The sequence below is a fragment of the Ixodes scapularis genome, unplaced genomic scaffold, assembly GCF_016920785.2.
Source record: "Ixodes scapularis isolate PalLabHiFi unplaced genomic scaffold, ASM1692078v2 PGA_scaffold10__122_contigs__length_95168666, whole genome shotgun sequence".
NCBI lineage: Eukaryota > Metazoa > Arthropoda > Arachnida > Ixodida > Ixodidae > Ixodes > Ixodes scapularis.
In genome coordinates this window covers 75,892,241-75,912,509 of record NW_024609836.1, presented here as the reverse complement: position 1 = coordinate 75,912,509, position 20,269 = coordinate 75,892,241, and the positions used below count along the sequence as shown (strand labels likewise).

General features: G+C 47.4%; 1 protein-coding gene across 3 annotated transcripts in view; it reads left to right on the top strand.

The window, feature by feature from the left end:
• Positions 1-139: 139 nt before the first annotated feature.
• The window catches only part of LOC8023895 (CLK4-associating serine/arginine rich protein), a 40,833-nt gene continuing 20,703 nt past the window's right edge, over positions 140-20,269 (top strand). For 2 of the 3 annotated variants that reach the window (XR_005798328.2, XR_005798329.2), the window contains exons 1-14: positions 165-268; positions 674-783; positions 2,151-2,248; positions 2,463-2,564; positions 5,859-5,941; positions 6,577-6,670; positions 11,863-11,993; positions 12,629-12,725; positions 12,989-13,067; positions 14,306-14,382; positions 14,491-14,529; positions 14,987-15,247; positions 18,428-18,688; positions 19,527-19,808. Coding sequence is in view for 1 of the 3 variants with exons in the window: in XM_029989888.3 (XP_029845748.2) it covers positions 259-268; positions 674-783; positions 2,151-2,248; positions 2,463-2,564; positions 5,859-5,941; positions 6,577-6,670; positions 11,863-11,993; positions 12,629-12,725; positions 12,989-13,067; positions 14,306-14,382; positions 14,491-14,529; positions 14,987-15,247; positions 18,428-18,688; positions 19,527-19,808 (1,724 nt within the window). In the remaining 2 variants the exon portion in view is untranslated. Of the gene's footprint in view, positions 269-673; positions 784-2,150; positions 2,249-2,462; positions 2,565-5,858; positions 5,942-6,576; positions 6,671-11,862; positions 11,994-12,628; positions 12,726-12,988; positions 13,068-14,305; positions 14,383-14,490; positions 14,530-14,986; positions 15,248-18,427; positions 18,689-19,526; positions 19,809-20,269 lie in introns of all 3 variants that reach the window. The other variant, XM_029989888.3, reaches the window with a different exon arrangement.

The window sequence follows — 20,269 nt, the reverse complement described above, 5'->3', positions numbered from 1 at the left end:
TTGCCGTAAGCTTTACATGTTACGTCTTTGGATTTTGCGTTTTTCGGACGCAGTGATTATATTTCCGGCTAATCCAGTCGGCTTTTTTGTTGTCTATTCGTTTATGCCGTCTATTTAGAAAGTAAAGTTGGACTCTTTTGGCTTTTGGCTTCGACCGGCTTCGATCAATAAACAAATCGTACAATCAAGCCGCATAGGCTGGATGGTTCGCGTTGCTTCTTCGCCGCCGTTGACACTACCGGAGCAAAGCTCTTCGCCATGAATATCGGTAATCCGCCGACGCTTCCAAGCTTTTTACCCTTCAAGGTTTAAACAGGTGATCTCTCGGAGTCCACGGTTCGATCGTCCTTGCGAACCGGACAAGAAAGAAGCCGACAAACCGGGATGCCTTTCGTACCCTCGCGAAAGGCTTAGGAAGAGTCCGCCGCAATTCAATCCAGCCGTCGTAAAGACACATTTTACTGTCCGAATGACGCGGCCAATTTACCGATGTCCTGTAATTTGACGCGTTTAAGTAGTACCAACTTTATATCTTGGGACTTTAACGGGTGTGTAGTAGCACAAGCGTGTACCTCCTCTTCGGCGCGTTTGCCGTTGGTAGCTTCGTTCCGGTTTGACAGGGTCCTTTAGTAATTTGGGGACGATCGCGTTCTCGTATTTGTGTGTCATGCAGGACGTGCCAATATGTGGCACGAGGCGAGGAAGCAGGAGCGGAAGATTCGCGGCATGCTGGTGGATTTGAAAAAGAGGGCCGAGCGAAGGAAGGAGTTCTACGAACGAATCGTGAGTACCGACATCTTTCGCTCCCTACGCTTTGTGTGGCGTCTGGTGCGGCGCTAAGGTGTACTTTGGTTACAAATCTCAAATGGTTGGCGGATTTTAACCACCGAGGCTTCGGATTGTCGTGTAATACGACGTCGAGACCAAGAAATCTACACTTGAGTGCTACCGATGAGCAGTCGGCGCACGCATTTGACACATATTTTTGTTTTTCTCTGGTGCGTGCCGAAGCGTTACCGCGAACTCGAGTGTCAAGCTGAATGGCCGACTGATGTCGAAGTATTGGCATTTGATGGAGCGGGTATTGAATGACATGACTGCTCTACTGCCAAATATAAGCTAGGTGTGAGTATACTGTTGTGCAGGCAGTTCACTACATCTAGAGTGTCTCGAAATAGTTCTCTGCTTATTTTCTAAGCTACGCTTTCGACAGGCCGTTGAGAATAAAGTCTATTCCCGTACCTCTTCTGTATACAATATTTTCCCCATGTTCTGCAACTTTAAAAGGTTAAGACTGAGTCCCCAAGACTAGGAGACGTCACAGTCAAAGTGGAACTATTAACTCTGCGTGGGCACATGTAGCCTTACTCTATGAAGCGATCAAACTTGGAAGTTTTTTGATCTCAAAAGACGACTGGCAACAATGTCACATTTCTGGCAACATTGCCTGATGGATAGTTACAAAAAGACAGAGGGGAAGGAGATTGACGGGGAGGAAAAATCATACTTTTGATTTCTAGACTAGATGCTGCCCGTTATAGAGCGTACAGCTTATAGCTACTGCCCGTTATAGAGGGTACAGCTGTTAGCATCCATCCATACAATCCACGTGATGTGCCACACGCCTGAAATATGTAATTGCACAAACTCTGAACCACAGACAAGCAAAAACAGTCAAATGCTGACCTCATTATGCAGCTTTAAGTGCAGCGAAGCCCAGTTTGGCTGCTTCCTGATTTTGCTCTAGAAGTAATTGTTTTGTGTGCATGATTAGACAGCGTGAAGTTAGTCAGCCCCAATGGGCGTCTGGTGTTCCCACTGTGGACGAAAAATTTTGCGAGTGCAGTACGACTGCTATTCTGGGGCCCTAATCTATATGGCGGGACCAAATGGGGCTAAGGGACCGGGACATTACCGTGTAGATTAGGGCCCCTGGTGTCTTTAATGTGCATCATGCACTAGCGATATACGTCCGCATGCCAGTTTAACCATCCAGATCGAAACGGGCAAGTGTGGAGTTTGAATCCAGCATCTCCGGCTTCTGCAGCGTGAGCTTTTGCTCCACATGCGCCGAGCCGTGGCGCATCAACATATTTGACCACCGATCCCCCTCCCCCCTGATTTTCCGGGTCATTCGGCGCAATTTGCAGAAACAAGACCCGGCCCAGTTCCTGCAGCTGCACGGTCGACGATGCAAGATCCACATCGACCTGGCGATTGCCCAGGCAGCCGACAGCCCGGCCACCATGTAAGTGCCTGGCAAACTGTGGGCTAGGTGGCGCGAGTTACCGCCCGATGCAAATTGTGTGGCCTCTACCGTCTGCTCGTCCGTTGACTGACCTTTGCGGAGCATTACCTTGTTGCTGCTTGACCGAAACCGCCGCCCACGTCCGTTTGCTTCTGAGCATTGTTCCTGTGTAATTTATGCCTCCCTGTTTCTTTTCTTCTCGGCTCTTAACCAGGATGCCATGGCAGGGCCACCCAGACATCATGATCGACCGGTTCGACGTGCGGGCTCACTTGGACACAATTCCAGAGTACAAGTCTCCGGTCAAACCTCTTCCGTAAGTGGCTCTTGATCAATCTGTCGTGCGAAGTATCGCGTGTGGGACGCACCTACGAGCACTCTGTTTGGTGTCCTATCACACTACACACTGGACTGTCCACGAGAAGGCAACGGAATTTGACATGGGGATCTCTAAGAGAAGGGCTATGCGGCGACGTGATTGCTGTGCCAGAGGTCTTACCCTATTGCATCCTGCTACGTTTAGTTTAAAAGTGAAGAATTGGGCCAACATTGCACCAAAACTTGATTTCACTTTATTAATACTGAAAATATAATGGCTCAGGCCCCACTACACGTCCATTATTGTTATGGTAAGCTTGTGCAAATTTTCAGAACTTTAGATTTTGGCTGCAAATAACATATATTATCCTATTTGATCTCCCTGTCAGTGTCATACACTGGCAGTACTCGGAATTTTAGCAATAGTATCTCATGTTTTAGTCTGCTCTGGCGTGTAAGTTAGCTTTGTTGAGTGCGCTTCTCACTGCTTTCTTGTGTACCGCAGTGAAGTGGCAACCACAAAGTAAGCACCGCACTTTTGCTTATCTTGCTTCGCCGCGGTGCATCCGAGTGCTAAAGGGAAATCATTTCCCCAAGAGCGGGGCGTGAAACACGAAAGCGTCGGGTATATTAAAAAAAGAAACTTGGTGAGTGTTAATGTAACAGCTCTTAAAGGGGCAGTGCAACGGTTTTAATGTTGAAAGAATTGCCAGTTTGCATTTTTGATATTGTTCATACAAGCCCAAGTGACCCAAAACGCGTCACCTCTCCCCAAAAGACGGCTATTCTGCTGCGTAATCGCTAGGCAAAAAACAAATTATTTGCCGATCTGCAGTCGCCGGTGGCGGCTACGGGAACTAAAATGACGGCGTCTCTGGGGGATACGCGGAAGTCAACAAACCCTGTCCCCCTCCGCTGCTACACTCATCGTCAGCCCCGTGGCGAACCGTCCTTTTTGTCCATCGCTCGCCGCGACCTTCGACGAGGCTAATCCTTTGAAAGTCGACAATCGCGGAGGAAGCGGCTGGTGTCTCTGAAGAGAGGGCCCAAGGGGAAACCACGTGAACCCCAAGAGACGTCACTCGAAAGTCGGCGTGGAGAGTTGATAGGCACTTCGACCTTCGATTTGTTTAATTTTTTTAAAGAACTAGCGCTCGCAAGAAAATGCGGCTTTCGGTTTTTCGTTCCATAGCTGACGCAGATTCATTTCCGCAGTTAATTGGCCAAAGTCTGAAAATCGTTGCACTGCCCCTTTAATTGCAGTAAAAATTTCTGAATGAAACGGGGATCTATTATTTGATAGACTGCAGTATTCTGGCGATATCATTTTCAAATTCCTGACTTAGCAAGGGTACTTGCAAGAAAATTTATATGAACTGCTCTATAGGTTTATTTTTAGTTGAACTCCATTGTTCGGTTGTCACCTTTATATATGTTTTATTCGTTCGAGGTAGTCAGTAGAATAAATTAAAACTAAATGTGATGAAGCAGCTGGAGGAAGCTTGGGAATAACCTTAGAGGCTGACTATCTGTTCGCACTTTCCACTTTTCCCTCGCCTCTCTTCTCCCTCCTTCTACCTTTTCCACCGTTTTGTTGAGTCCTCCCCCTTTCCGCTCTCTACCCTTTCTTCCCCTATCCCTGCTCCACTGAGCCCACGGTGGCTAAACCATAGACTTTAATGGGAAAAATAAAAGGGGTTAGGATACAAAAGAGCAACCCCAACATGCTTGACAAGCGGCTGTGAGTCAGTGAGATACAATATGGTTGGCGTCAGTGCAGGTTTTCAGTCAGTGTGCCCTGCACTAGTATTTCTTTTAGAATTATTTTTTTTTTTGGAAAACATCTTTTTTGCATTCGCAGCCCCATGCAGACGCTGGTTCTAAAGTTGTGGGTATGAAAACACATGATTGCGTGTTTGAGCGAAATAAGCCACGGCCTCCCGAGAGGGGAGTTAGGTCCTGCTTCCTAGATGCAGTGGCCTGGGAGCGATATCCCGCACCATGTCCTTTGTACACGTTGTGGCTTATTTGCGGCTTACCTTGTGCCTCCCTGAAACTCGTACAAAGAAGCTTCTTCACTCTACCTTCCTTGTGGCTTTCACATTTTCATACCAATGCATTTCAATCCAGGCTTCTGCCAGGGGGCAGCAGTTAGTTAAAAAGAAAACATAAATTCACATTGATTAAAAATTGCGGCGATTAAAGGAGCACTCAGCGAAGACGTACCGCGCAGTGCGAGAAACAAACTCTGCTCTCGTGTCCTGGTCCTGGAAGGTCCCTTTGCTAATCCTCCGTCCCACAGATTGTGAATTGTCCATTGGGGGGGGGCACCCTTTTTGCAGGCTTATCTCCATTCACATACTCTCACAATGAACCACCCCACCAGGGTGTAAGATAGACAGGTGGGGAAACGGCCCATAGAAACCTACCGCAGCGCCGTGACCCGATTGTGTACTCGTCTGTTTGTGGGTGACTTGTGGGTACCCCCGATTTGCGACAGATGGCGCTGCGGCGAGAAGAAAAAAATTGAAATCGAATTTGCATGGAACTTTATGGGAGAGTGCGCAAAATAAACCGAGGGCACGGCAGTCCTCCATTGAAAATCCACGAGAAATCATCTCCGTCAGTTTAACCGGTCGCCAGCGTTCGCCCACCTGGAGTGAGAGTTCGCGGTGCTCCACATAGATGGCGCCACAGAAAAAGAGAAAACCGAGGGAGACACAATCCGGTCGCTCATTAGGCTCTCGTTTCACCACCTGACTATCTTACACCCTGCACCCCACCATCCAAATGGGGCACTCGGACTCATGCCAGGCTTTTTTAGTGCCTTCTTTCCACCCTCCGTTTCCCTCGCTCCAAGACGTGAGAGGAGGAAAGCCTTGCAGAATATTGGGTTTGGTTGTCTGCCCTTAACGACTTTGGCTGGATTGTTTTAAGAAGGCATACTTATCGTTCACATGCCCATCTCTGTTATTATGAGGTTCTGCATACAAAATATCATTAATTTGCATAATTTAATGACAAAAGCTTTTTTTTAAAGTCTGAATGAAGAATTTCTGTTTTATTGCAATCTTTAGAAGTTTATTGAAACATCAATTTATGTGCTTAACATTATTTTAACATTATTTTAGTGGAATATACTATTTGGTTTACATTTTATTTTGTACCTAAAATGACCGTTTTGCTTCGAGTCTGCATGTAATGTCATTTACTGTGTGAAGGCTCGTGCCTTTGGAGTGTGTCTTTTTACTCTTTGTCTCAGATGTGTTTATGCAAATGAAATGTATTTCAGGCTCTCAAACGACCAGCGGGAGGAGGAAAGACAGATCAACTACGAGAGGTACCGGACGCTCGTGCAGAACGACTTCCTCGGAGGTTGGTCTCTTGGTGGTTTCTTGTTTTCTTTTTATATATAGCATCAGTGAGGGGTTCTGATTAGTCAGTGAAGGTAACTGTCATGAAAGACACCAGCCACCATCGCTGAAGCGTGCCTGCGGTGACCATGCGCTGTCTCAACAGGGCGTTTCCTATTCTCGGTGACATGACTACCTTTTGAAGTTTGGCTGCTTACAGACGTGTCTAGTTGCCTTTCAAGTTGCGTCTACAGGTCGAGTCTGCAGCGCCTCGAGGGTTGCAAAAATCGATTATTTTTGCGGCGGAAAAAAATATCGTAAATCTTTTTTAGAGATATGCCGTGGACGAGAAATTTACCCCCGACCGCTAGCCTGAGGTCTTTAACGTGCACGATGCAGTAGTGATACACAATTACACCACCCCTGCCCATTTTGATCCAGATAGAAATGGGCAAAAGTGGTGATTGATCCCTGGGTTCTGCACACTATTTGAAGATTCCTTCCTCCTGAATCCAATTCTTTGTGTCGAAACTTTTTTTAATTTGAGGTTGCCAAAGGGTTGCGACTACTGCCGTCATGTTTTCCAGCACAATGAGGTTGTGGGGTGGCTCTTCGGCTCCAAGTTAACCGTTGGCTAATCGTGGTTGTCTGGCGCAGTGTCCGAGGACAAGTTCTTGCACCAAATCTTCCTGGAGGAGCGGTATGGCCCCGTCGGGAGGCCCGTGGGAACCACGGAAGAGGAGAAGAAGAAGTAAGTGCCCTCTCTGGCTGTCGGAGCTTTGTTTCCTTTGCTCGTTTGAAGCCGAGCCTCCTATGTCTTTTGGCAAACTCCTTGAATCGTGGACTGCATTTTTTACCGGTTGATTCTAATTAGCACACATTTGAAACTCAAAAAAATGTAGAGCCCTTCCACTTCACGTGAAGATGAAAGACCAGCGAAGCTGTTATCTTTACGACGTCTAGGATGATGCCTAGAGGACGACGTCTAGGACAACCTCAAGGACGACTTCTTGGACGCCTAGAGGACGATGCCTAGGACAACGTCTAGGACGACCTCAAGGACGACCTCAAGCACGACGTCTAGAACGACCATAAGGACAACCTCTCGGATGACCTCAAGGACGACCTCAATGACAACGTCTGGGATGACTTCTAGGACGACGCCTAGAGAAATTCAGCCTTTCCACTCTGGTGAAAACCAGAGTGCCAGTGCAACGCGCCCCCGGTTAACAGAGAAGTTCCAGTTGTTTGGAGACGAGAAAGCCACTTTGAATACACAGGAAGTCAAACAAACATTTTGCAGGGCTCTACTTAATCCAGGAAGTTTGCCAAGATATTAGGGTTGATATGAGGGTTCAGCACACAAAACATTAGTGTTGTGCGAATATTCAAAGTTTCAAATAGGGGTTTCGTATTATACACTTTTAGATATTCGCTTTTGGGATGAACTGCCATATTCATATTTTTCAAGATGTCGATCGAGTCAGGTTACCCCGTTGAACGTGCTTCTTACCGAGTACCGGTGTACTGCGGAGAAGCACCACCTGCAGAGCTCGCTTCCACGGGTGTTGCTTCGCAGTACACCGGTGCTCGGTAAGAAGCGCACTCAACGGGTTAGCCTGCCGTAATCAACACTTGTCTAAGTATGAATGTCGCAATTGCGTGCTTGGAAGAAAAGTACTCTTTAAAGCGGGACAATGCACGCGTACACCTGTTGTATATTAAAAAAAAAAGAATGGAAACTTTGTGAATGTTGATATCTACATTGCAGTAAAATGTTCAAAATTAAACTACGACTGTTATGCAAGAGTATATGTTAGGCAGAGATGCCCCGACAACCTGTGTTGTCAGGGAATCTCTGAAGAAAGAATATTTGCATATAGCAAGAATTGTAACTCCACTCAATAGACTTCTTCCAAAACCGACGCGCCCCATTGCAACGAAATACCACGCAGTGCACTCTGGGAACTAGTTGGCCACTCAGTTTCGGTTTTGAGTGAGCAGGTTCATCTCAAGCTATCACGCCGCGACCGAACGCGCTGATTGCGTTTTCGATTATCTGACTTTTTACGAATGTACAATAGGCTCATTCTCGAGCGATACAGCATGAAGACCGGGGCACTTTCCTTGGTTCCCAAAACACCGGATGTTGTGCGTGCGTATGCAAACATAGTAAGACGTGGCTTTGTCACCTCACCCCACCAGTGCATCTTTGAGCTCAATGTCAGTAATCCCGTCTAGTACCAGTGAACTACAACATAATTTGGTCACTTTGAGCCCGGCACATATTTTGTTTGCCAAACGTCCTCTTCTTGTTACTTCATTGGGCGAAAAGCAAGCTGCATCTTCTCATGATTATCAAAGTTGAGCCCAGCATTGGCGCATTAACTTTTAAGGAAACACAATAAATTCGACCTCACTACTGCACAAAAGTTACTATCATGCCTTCCTCGTGTCATCATATATCTCACACTCAAATTTTATGCTGAAAAGTTTTTGCAAACACTGAGATCGGCTCGCTACGACGCAGGCCCTAACAAGCGTTCCCTACTCCTCGGTAAGCCTTTTTGGGCGAACTTTTCCTGACGCCCAAGATCTGTGCCTGAATGGTGTGTCTGAAATTATTTCGGCATACTCATTCAGGAAGAAAGCAAACACATAATAAATATATTATAGCCATTAGCAACCGTCAAATGCGCTTTTAATAATTTTGTTCGTTTGGCGCACCGCTTAGAGGTTCATGCCCGTCCGGCGCACTTCCAGTGCCTGTATGATTGCAGGATAGCTTTATGCGCATACGCGATGTTGAATATTAGCGGAATCTAAGCGGGTGGAAACTTCACTTCGTGCAGTGCTGCGGGGCAGTAGAGATAAGAGATGAGAAGTGTGTTCAAATGGAGCTTTTCAATGGCGCCTCCAGTTTTACCTCGTGTACTTAGGCGTATTAAGAAAAGCAGTAATCGCAAAAAGTTATATTTCGTTTATGGATGCACAAAACAAACTTCCTGAATAACAATACTAATGTAAAAGCTCGAGCTCGATGTATGCATACTTATTGGTTGCTACAGCTTGCTGATTCGCACACAAGCAATATCCCCGAGCTTCGCAGCGTCGAAATTCTCAGCACTGGCTCGTCCACATACATAGAAAGGCTCAAGTACAAAAATACAACAAGCATGCGTTAAGACAAGCTATACGTCTCGGGCTTGTGCTAAAGCTTCGAGGTCTGGCCATTTAGGTTAGTTTAGAGAGCACAAATGATGCTCTCGGGACCAGAAAGCATGAGATAACGGCCGTTAAAGGGGTACTCCACCGATTTTTTGAGCTACCTCAACTAACTATATTTTCTAAATCCCCGGCCTTTACTCTCTCCGGTATGCTATTTAGAATCGCGAAATTCATAATAGTTATCGCGAAATCGGCAAATGAAAATGATGCAAAAACCAACATTCAAATATACGCGCGCTTTTCAGGGCCGTGACGTCAGTGGCAGGCAGGCTTGCCAGTCTAGCAAGCAGCCAAAAAATAGAATATGCCAATCATTTGTTCCGTGCTGGTGCGCGGGTACTGCAGCGAGCTTCCCAAGCATTCATTTGACGCCATGAAACTGCTTCGAATCAGTTTAAAACGAAATCTACAGCCCAAAGAGTGAACCCCTGCCTTCCACTGACGTCACTTTTTCATTGTTGCCAGTAGAGACTTCGAGCTTGAAAAACACGGTGAGGACCAAAACTGTAAATTCAATAACTTCGCGAAAAAACTATATTTTGACCTAATATTTGGAATACTATTTTCGCGATGTTTGTTTGTTAGTTTAGCAAAATTTCAAGCAAATCGGAGACAATGAAAAAATCGGTGGAGTAGCCCTTTAATAGTCCACGCTCTATGTGTGATTTCTTGTCGACGTGTTGATCAAAACCGAAACCATGCTACTCTCCTTCCTGGCCAACTAGTTCCTAGAGTGCAACGCGCACCGTGTTGCATGCAGGGCTTTATGGAAGTAGTCTATTGGTTATAGCTGGATGTTTCTATAAGGTTTAATTTTATGTCAGATCCGTTTGAACCCCTTGCATACTCATTTTTTTCTTCAAGGAACGTACAGCAAACTTTTATTTTAAACGAGCGATTTGCATTAAAATAAGACAAAAACATTTCCTCGACTTCCAGATGTCGTATATTGCCCTAAGTCAGGACTTCTGGTCGGGGTCCCACTTACGTGCAGACGCTGAAGTTGATAGAATGCTTGCAGCATTTGCATTGTATTTATCACTCCTGTCAATGGCCATCAAACTGTAGAGCCAGGATTAATGATTCTAGGCAGAGGTTCTGGACGCATGGCACCAGCAGCAGCGATGACAACCTCCAGTTTGAGATTGGAAAAATTAAGCTAGCTAAGATCATCTTGACACAAGTGTACATTATCTCTTCCCACCAACCATGTTGAGGTAGCCTGGGGAAAAATTAGAACTACTCTGGTTGCTGAAATGGCTCTGTGAAGCTGCAGTTACAGTCACCGACCTCGGACATGATGGGGTTTGCGCAGAAGTCGTCAGAGAAATCGATTTCGGCCAAAATATAAAAATTCTCGTGCACCTTCCGCTTACGTCGGTTGCTTCTCACTTGCGTGGTGATCGCAGCTTTTGTCTCCATTGTCCTCTTGCTGTATTTGCCACTTTTTTCTGGGTATTCACTGGTGCACTGAACAAAACGCAATCAACACCAGTTGGTACAAATGTTCAGCCGATCGATATTGCTTAGTTACCAGGCCTGTTAGTAGATGGCACTTGCACTCAAAAAACATGAAAACAATGACAAACGAGTAACGCTGGCCAAAGCATGAGATTGCAGTGGCGGCTACTGGACGATGGCAAAACTGGAACATACAATCCGACTATAGTCTCAGTCCAGCCTCTTCATTGTATAAAACGTGAAATCGGGGCTACAAGTCAAATTAAAAATGGTGGAGGTTCTGCTCGAGAACCATGCAAACTAAACCCCTAGAGTTTAACAATGAGTTGCTCGACATCCAAATATTCAGCCGACATACAATTTTTTGGGTTGACTCGTTGCGGGGCCACCGCGGTCCTGCAAAGACGTCTGAATTGTAGAACATCTCCAATAACTTGACCGGCGACTGCTATCAAAGGGGTACTAAAATGGATCTTGAGATCATAGTTTTATGATGCAGACCCGAGCGCCAGGCCCTAAGTGTCCTAGAAACCTCAAAATGACATTCATGCTTATTTTTTTTTCTCATAAAAACACGAGTAAACATCGCAACATGCACCCTTCTTCAGAAATTAATTTTTAAAAAAGGGGCGTGTCACAATGTTTGGTCTTCTTACTTGTTGGTCTCGTTTTCTAATAAGAAAGAAAACCACGCACGATTGTAAATTTTGGATTTCTTGGGCGCTTGGGGCACATGCAGTATTATCTCGAGAGATAGCCTGCCTAATATCAGGTGAAAATAAGGAGCGGGCTATTTTTCAGTGTACAATCGAGAAAAGTTGAAAAAAAAAACACAATTTTTAGATCACATTTTTCTGCCAAACTTGTTGTCATTGTGACGAGGCACAGTGAAGGAAAGATGGCTGTACTTCCGAGACAGGAATGTTTGCTTATATCCCACCATAGCTAACTAGCTGCATCTACGCCGAGGTCTTCATTGATCCGAACACTACGATTACTAGGAGTGGGCTAGCTTTTGGTGTTCAAAAGGAAATAGCAAACCGAGCCAAAAATAGGGGGCGGGTTATCTCTGAGGGTGGGGCATTTCTCGGGGTGTCACGGTAGGCCGAGTCTGTGCCGTGGGGATCTCAAAACCCACTTTCGTGCCGCTTTCAAGCTACGCTTAGGGAGATTTCACCGTAGTCGCGTTTTGCGAGGTCCAGTGCAGCTCGGGTCGCGTCGCTTCTGGTTTTGAATGTCCTATCTTCCTTCCAGGCTGGCCGAGAAGAAGGCTGCGATTGGCTACGTCTATGAAGACAGCACGCCGGTGACGTCCACGTCCGCCGCCGGGCAGAATGAGGATGAGGAGGAAGAGGACAAAGAGGACCTCAGCGACATCGACCTGGGTGAGTCGGTGGTTGGGGAGACGTCTTTTCCAGTCTGCCACGCAATGAGCGACACGTCGCGGGGTCACTTTTTGCACCGAGATGCCGGGACTATGGCCGCCCCACCCTCCATCTCGGCACGGGGATTCTCAAACTTATCGGTCCCGGGGGACACCCAGCTACCTTGAATGGCAACCGAGGAACTGGTACTCGACTTTGACGCAGTAAAGCGGCGTAGAAGCTTTTGGATGTTGCACACGACGGTGCAGGTAAATTGGGAGTGTTTTCACACATGGTTACACGCTAATGGGTCGCTTGGATCCACTCAAACGTTGCTTAATCCAGAAACACGATTTGCTCGGGGGTGGGGACGGTCGAGGGGATTCGGGAGCTCGGAGGGGCCACGATGGAAATTCGGGGAACCTTTGGGTTCCCAAGAACTCAATTCGAGAAGCAATAGTTTAGCAAGAGCAAACTATTTGTACCCTCTGTGGCTATGCATCGCTTCGGGTCGGTACGATTCACCCCAAAGCCCCGAGGTACTTCTTCGTGCCCGGTGGTTGAACGGAGACGTTTCAAGTTCGTGTAAACGCGAGAGGTCTGTCTTGTCTGCAACGTGTATTTTATTTTTTTTCGCCGTCTCTCACTCGTTTCAGACATCACCATCGACGTGAACGAGCTGAACGACGACCAGGCGAGAGAGATGAATGCGAACTCAGTCCTGTATGGCATGGAGGATACGGACTTCATCTCGTGAGTGGAATTTGCCCTCCGCAACTTGGAACCGTTGTCGCCGACGGGATGGGAACGGTGGGAGGGCCTTCCTGTTGTCCCGCCTCCAGCGTGAGCTTCCTGTCTTTGACGACGCTTTGGCATCTAGCGAGCCTCGATTGTGCGTGCGCAGCCAAAGCGCGGTCGAAGGAAGCGAGCGCGTCCTCCCGTCCCGTCGGTGATTATGGCGTGCGGTTTTGTTTGCGACACCAACGACGCTTCTCTGTTTCCTCTCGTGGTGGAAGGTTTCTGCATCTGGACAAAGAAGAGCAGGAGCGGCTGAAGCAAGCCAGAGAGCTCGAAGAGGAAAAAGCCATGTACTCGGTGAGTGGTCGGCTTCGCTGCCTCGAGGAATACTACGGGTGCGTTACAATGAGGGCTTACACGATCGAGCAATGGTGGCTCGTCCTTTGCACCTCTAATCCTCGGAGGCAACCAGACGTCTGGTTGCCGCCGTCGCTCATAGATGGCGGCAACCTTTCCAGCTATCACAGAGCAATGGATAGTTAGGTGAGCTGGTGAAAATTCATTGTAGGAAACAGCGTGCAAAACGCACAAGGACAAAGAAACACACGGGACGAGCGCACAGCTTCGCTGGTCTTCCTTCTTCACCAGAGTGGAAAGGCTGAAAGTTTTTCCTTCAACGGCTATTGAACTCGCATGATTCCATCTCTATCGAAAATATATAAAAATCAAGCAATAAATATTCACGAATTTGTGAGTATCAGTTATATCTAAACCAGTGGCACCGCATCTGCTCCCGATTTTTTACTGCTTCAAAGCGCCGTGACCGTTGGCAGTCGCAGCTGTCTAATCAAACTCTTCCACTCAAAACATTGCACTGGGCCCTGGCATTTGCTTCCACCACATATTTGCTGGTAAACTGAGTGTAAGGTGTGTTATCAATTGTTTCCAAACAGCTCGCTATTCTAATGGACGGCAATGTTACGGCGGTGGACGTTCGTTTGAAGTTCATTGGTTTCGCAGCAGATGACTTTTGTCCAGCAGACGATAACCGGTTTCTCCGGACCCCGCATTCGGCGCAGTGACACACACTCACCCTTAATGTGACGTCAGGTGCCTCACTCCTGCGCTCCTATTGGGTCATCGGGGCTGTAGCCTCCACAGTTCGCCAAGTTATCGTGAAACAGGGTATAGCCACGATAAAGACCCGATATGCATTTTTGATTTTGTAACGAAAAGTTGAAAAAAAGTAATGCGAAAAGTAATCAATTACTTTCTGGTAATTTTTTCGATTACTTTTGTGGTGCAGTAATTGATTACTGTAATCATTTACATTTTTTAATAAAGCAATTGTAATTGTAATCGGTTACTTTTTTTAGGAACGTGTACAAGACTGGATACTATTTACTAAGTACTAGTTACTCTTCATCTTATTGGAAGTTTGCCAGCTAAGTAGATGAGCATTGACGAGAACATTTCATTCCTGCTCCCTTCCTCGACCAAAAAATCGTGTTAATTAGTGGTGACATCCACTTGTTTAAAAATGCCGTCACTGCAATGCTTTTGGTGCCTGAGTAGAGTCGATCGATCCTCTTCAGGGGAGGAAGTCTCGGAGAGAGAGGAGAGCTCTGAGAGAGAAGAAACTGAAGAACCGCGTAGTCACCAGCCCACCCAGGTGAGAACCAAAGGAATCACTTGGCCCGTCCCACCGGAGTTCCGCACTTGTCCATTTGTGTAGAAGTGTTCGGTGATTGACTGCGGACCCCTTGCCATTTCTCCACAGTTATGCAGCGAGGGAGAGTCCAACTTACAAGCCTTTCAGGTATGTCAGTACGCTTTTAGCTTCTCCGCTTTCGTTTGTTTTGCACTTCAGCCGCTAGTTGCTTTCGGATCCATTGGGGTCGCGAGCTTGTTTTATTTCAGTTCAAATGTTTTTGCTTGCTATCTATATTTGTGAAACGTAAATTGGACAAAGGTGCTGAAGGTGGATGAATTCATTTTCTTTTACCGCTGCCGGTTGAGAATACAAAGAAAAGAAAGAGCGAACACGTCACAAACCCGATGCGTACCCCGTTTCGTTATAGTCCTTTCTTTGCGTTCTGAGATCGCAAAATAACAAACGCAAACCGCTCCTTCCACTTACGCATACTCCCCGATGCGCCGTAGGTCGGGTTACCATAGTGTGTCGAAAGGACGACTGGAGGCGCCGCTTGTTTCCGGAATGGTCCATTGGTTTCCTTCGGGTGTGCAAAAGACCGTTGGGGCCGAACTCTACGCAGGGCCCAGTCCAGCTCTCGTTCGAGGTCGCGGTCTCCACAAAACGCGGGCGAGATCACCTTCATCACCAGTTTCGGCGGCGAAGCCTCCGAGGACGAAGACGCCACGGGGACCAAGAAGGCGGCGGTGAAACCGGCCGCCACTGCAGCTAGCACCACAAAAGCCTCGTCCAACAACGCGCCCAAGGCGGCTTCCACTTCGAAGGGGGCCGGCAGGCAGGACAACAGCAGCTCGTCCAAATCAAAACCCAGGGAGAGGTCACGGTGAGGAGACACATCTCACCAATTTTCGAGCTTTTACTCGTTTAATTAAAGCCAAATTTTGTCATCTTCCTGGCGTTTACTTGCTTAGTTACAGTCAAATGTTGTCAGTCACTGAGGGTTTCCCCCGCTTAATTACACTCAAACATTGTTATTTAGTGAGTGTTCACTCTTGTAGAGCGGAACGTCCTTGGCATCGCAGTTGACAAAGTCCAAGTCTCAATCTCTGCTTAGTGCTGGCCAGCAGTGTACCATTTGGTAATGTTTCAGTACTTGCTCCCCTGTAGGAAATTAACATTTTCTTTATATTAGTTTTTCTTAAAAAAACCTCCACCCGTGAAATTAAAGTGCAACAAACACTTTGAAGGCACTTTCGTGACACTTGCACAGATTCCCGAGATCTTAATCTTGACACAGAATGTGTTACTAGGCTGTAATGAAAGAGTTTTGTACAGGAATTGACTAGACACTTAGCGCCGCGTCGCCATTTGGCTGGATCTAATGTCCTCGCCGATCGATTATGAGCCCCAGACTGACGCCGACGCTGCACTCGCGTTTGTCCAGTGCCCGCGCCGGCTTCCGACTGATGACATAGAAAACCCAGCACTGCGACCTGTTTATCTTAGTGTTCTCGATTGAGTGCAGCCATACATAGGGTAGGAGAGTGTGCAGGAGGCATGGTGTAAGATATATATACAGTTGAACCTCGATGTAACGAAGTCGGTAAAATTCGCAATTTACTTCGTTACATTGAAATTTCGCTAAATCGAAATTTGGCTTTAGCATGCAAAAAAAATTCCGAAACATTTTACGGGTATGAAAACTCACCGAAAATGACATTTATTTAGGGGCAAAGTAGTCCGCGAGTTTTGCTTGCGCCTTGTCCGACAGTAGCAGCGGCGTCATACGGCGTTCGAGCGCCCAGAGCGCTTGCACGGCATCTTGCTGCCCATGCGACGCCGTGTACCTCCTCAGTACGTCCGTTGCGTCGAGCACTTCCCGAGTGCTCGTGATCTCGGCAGTTTCTTCAGGATGGCGTCCAAAACGTTTGCTTTCACATCCAAAGAAAGAACTTTACGTTTCCCTATGGCGGCAAGCACGTGAGTGAACCGCCCGGTTGAAAAATAAAGCTGCTTAGGCGGTGTCAATGTTTCCAACCTACACAGCACTCTTGACCGCACAGTTTACTTGCACCCTTGCGCCCACAGTGTGCTTGCGCCTTTGCTTTACATCACGCTCGCAAGACGATAATCGGTCTTCTCGGTCTTCTCCTAGATGGCACTGCCCGCGCGGTCGCGCCATCACGTCGCTCCCCCGCTGAAGTTGGCTCCCGCGCTACCCGCGGTACAGTGAACTATGATGATCAGTGAATGTCAGTGGTGATGCTGCTATGCCATGTTAACTTTTTGCTCGGCATTTTCTGGCCAGCCCCGCGGAATCCGCTTTGCTCCACGCCTCGCCGGCGCTACCGGCGCCGCATCCTCGGGCAGCCTAGGAACGTTGGAAGGCCTGTCCCCGTGAAGTAACCTAGCAAGCGCTCGCGTTTGCGCATAATTTTTTTATTTAACCACAATTTTTTTGCGAAGTTGTTTTTTAGAGTATTTATTTATTGCCTTCTATGGCAATGGCGCTTCATTATATTGAAATAGCAGCAAAATAGACTTCGTTATATAGAGACTAAAAATACATGGAGTCTATGGGCAAGAAATTATGAAAAATAAAATACTTCGTTAAATCGAGGATTTCGTTACATTGAAGTTCGTTATATCGAGGTTCGACTGTATATAGAACGAGAGAGAGAGAGAGAGAGAGAGAGGTGAGGACACAGCACGGCGAATGCTGCGACACTATCGATGAGGTGAGGTTTTATTGGTGCACACCCGAGTAGCCTCAGTTGTTAGTGTCTCTGCCGTCCAGACAATGCAACTGAAAAAAAAAAAAAAATGAAAAAAAGGTGTCTTGTTCTTGTGGCATTTGGGCACGCGCTTTTTGCTCGGAACGTCTGCCGCGACCTTGACGGACGCCGGCTGGAATGCCGCACCAGGTATCTCTCCACTTCGACGCGTTCGTAAAACTGTTATTGCTGCTGTCGAGACACGAAGCTAATGTCAACGACGAAGCAGTAACTGAGCAACACGCGTAGCGCGAGTGCCAAGTTCTGCAGGACGTGGCGCACTCGAAAAATGACTGCAAAAAATGAAAGACGTTTACAATCCCCTGTAACGCCAAATTAGAGCACAGCTCTTGAGGAGGAGGAGGGGAAATTACGGAAAGGAAGGTATGCCCCTCCTCCTCCCCTCCCATTTAGCGGGAAGGTTTCACTAAATTCCCTGCTAAATTTAGCAGGGATAATTTTCCGCTAACTTTAGCGGGGAATTTTTCCCGTTAATTTTGATGGGGAGTTTTTTCCGCTAAATTTAGCGGGGAAATTGCAAATTGTAATGCAAAGCGCAGTGACGTCACTCATGACCATCGTGACGTCACATGTGATGTCACGCGTGACGTCATTATGGGAAACATCCCTTTATGCAGCGTGCAGTTACGCCAATATCGTCGCAGCTAAAGCCGGAAACAGGCGCCTAAGAACTGCATTCTAAAACAAGCTTGTCTTTCATAAAGAGGCGTAGTAAACCGGGCCCACATGTCGAGTCGTCTGGTGGCGCTGCTTGCGAGCAAGGCGGGAAAAGGACTTTATCTGGCAGCTGCAATTTGCACAGTGCCCACACCTATATATTTATATAACATATATCTTGCACTGCGGTAGGCGGCAAGGGGACCGACAGTGAGCACGTGCTTCGGAGGAAATAGGGAGATGCAAAATAGCAGATTGCAGCTGGTGCGTGCGACCACGAGAGACGCAAGCTTCGCATTGTACTTCCACTGTAGTGCTAGATTTGGCAGGGCCTTCTTCCAGAGACAATGTGTCAACGATGGTCGCGCTTTCGACGCACGAAATATGTGCAGAGTTGATCCGTGCAACGTCATCTTGAAGTAGCACACATTACATTCTGCGTTGGTACCACTGCCTTTGTTTCGGTAATGCGAGAAAGATGCAAATTTGGTTCATGAAAGATTAGCAGTCTGAAATGTATTACACAGGCAGAGAGGCCGTGACGCGTCTTCTGCTTTTGGATGGAGTATCGCGGCGATTGGGCATTGCGACAACATTGCGAATGTCCCCAGGTCTCGAGGCCGCTACAACAGCTCGACCCGGTCCTCAAACCATGGCAGAGGGGCTCGGCCTTCGCGCTGGGGTTCGTCCAGCTCCAGGTCAAGGTCGCGCTCAAGGTCGTCGTCGAGGGGGAGGAGGGACAAAAGGAGGAGAAGGAGCCGCAGCTGGGAAAGGTCGTACAGGACGCAGCGCCGAGGCACTCGGCCCTCTCCGAGGTCGAGGTCGAGGTCGCGACAGCGGAACAGCAGGTGGAGGTCACCAAGCCGCTCAAGGTGAGGTCTGGAGTCGCTCAAAGTCTACACCCTGAGTGTCTGCACTTCTTTTCCCTCGACAGCCATTCGAGAAAGATGGATCTTCCTCGAGATCAAGTTTGAGAGCCAATGTGGCTTAGGTAGCAGCACTAGTGAGGTCCTTTAGGTTACTTTTTTCTTACTTGCCTACTGATTGAAAGGACATTAAAGTTTCCAAATACGGACGGATTAATTGTCCTCAAACACTGAATTCCCTGTCTGGCTGGGCGATAAACCACTTCTCCGCTTGCTCAACTGAAGTTTGACCGGACACCTGAGCAGATAAAAGGGAGCAGGTGTTACAATGGGAGTTTCTGGAGTTTATTAAAACAAAAGCTTGTTATAACAGAACTTTGTTACAAGATCTTATAAGAAGCTTTAGTTAGAAGAGTTTATTAAAACTGAAGTTTGTTGTTATAGAACATTGTTGCAAGAGGCTTTGGGTGGTTAAAACAGCAGTTGTTAAAACAGGATATAGCGAGAGAGCAAGGGTTCGTTAGAGCCTCAGTTCGTTAGCGAAAAGCTTTGTTGCAAGAAAACTTTATTTCAAAAGAAATTTGTTACGATGACTCTTTGTTGCAAAAGAACTTTCTTATAACAAAACTTGGTTTGAAAAGAATGTTGTTGTAACAGAACTTTGTTATAACAGAACTTGGTTGCACAAGAATTTTGTTATAACTGAACTTAGTTGCACAAGAAATTTGTTATGACAGAACTTTGTCACCCGAGAAGTTTGTTATCGGAGGCTCTCGCTGTAACAGTTCGTTACAAGTATGGATCAACTCGTGCCTGCTAGATCTAAGGGGGCGGTCTTGCGCAGGTCGAGATCGAGGTCGAGGCGCCGGGGCTCCCGCCGGCGGTCGTCCTCTTCCCCGCCCAAGGGCCGGCGTTCGCCGTCTCCTCCGAAGAGGCTGCCGAGCCCTCCCCGCAAGTCCTACTACCGGCACAGTCTGTCGAGGTCGCGCTCGAAGTCGCCCAGCAGCGAGGCGGAGCGCAAGTCGGGGACCAGCGAGGACGACAACAGCGAGAGCTCCCGGGGTCAGGCGGGGGCAGGTGGCGCCAACGGGGTGCGTCGCACCTGGCCCGCAGCCGATGCGCTGAAGTGAGTCGGGCCGACGGCGTCTCACAACTTTAAACTTTTTGCCATCCGCCAGTATTTTTTTTTTTAGAGCGATAGCTTTATACGGGAGTTTTGCACAGACCTTACTTGCTTGTATTGGTCGCGCCGTAGCGAGGCCATGGGAGAGTGTTTTTGACGGGGTGCAGCTATTGGTTAGACATCATAGTATGGGTGACCAATGGCATTGTGCCGTGAAGAATGAGTTAACTGGGGGTGGCGGACGTAAGCGGTGTGCTAACATCCCTTTCCCCCCCCCCCCGGCTGCGTAGGAACGAAAACTCTATAGTCTGACACGCACTGCATATATTAATAGAATAATCTAGTAGATTTGGAGGCATTGCGAAATGCTGCACATTAGAAATATCATCAAGTGCTGTCGCACCTTTGTAATTGACAAAATGTCTAAGCCACGCAATTTTTATTTTTTTTAGGAAAGGTGGGGG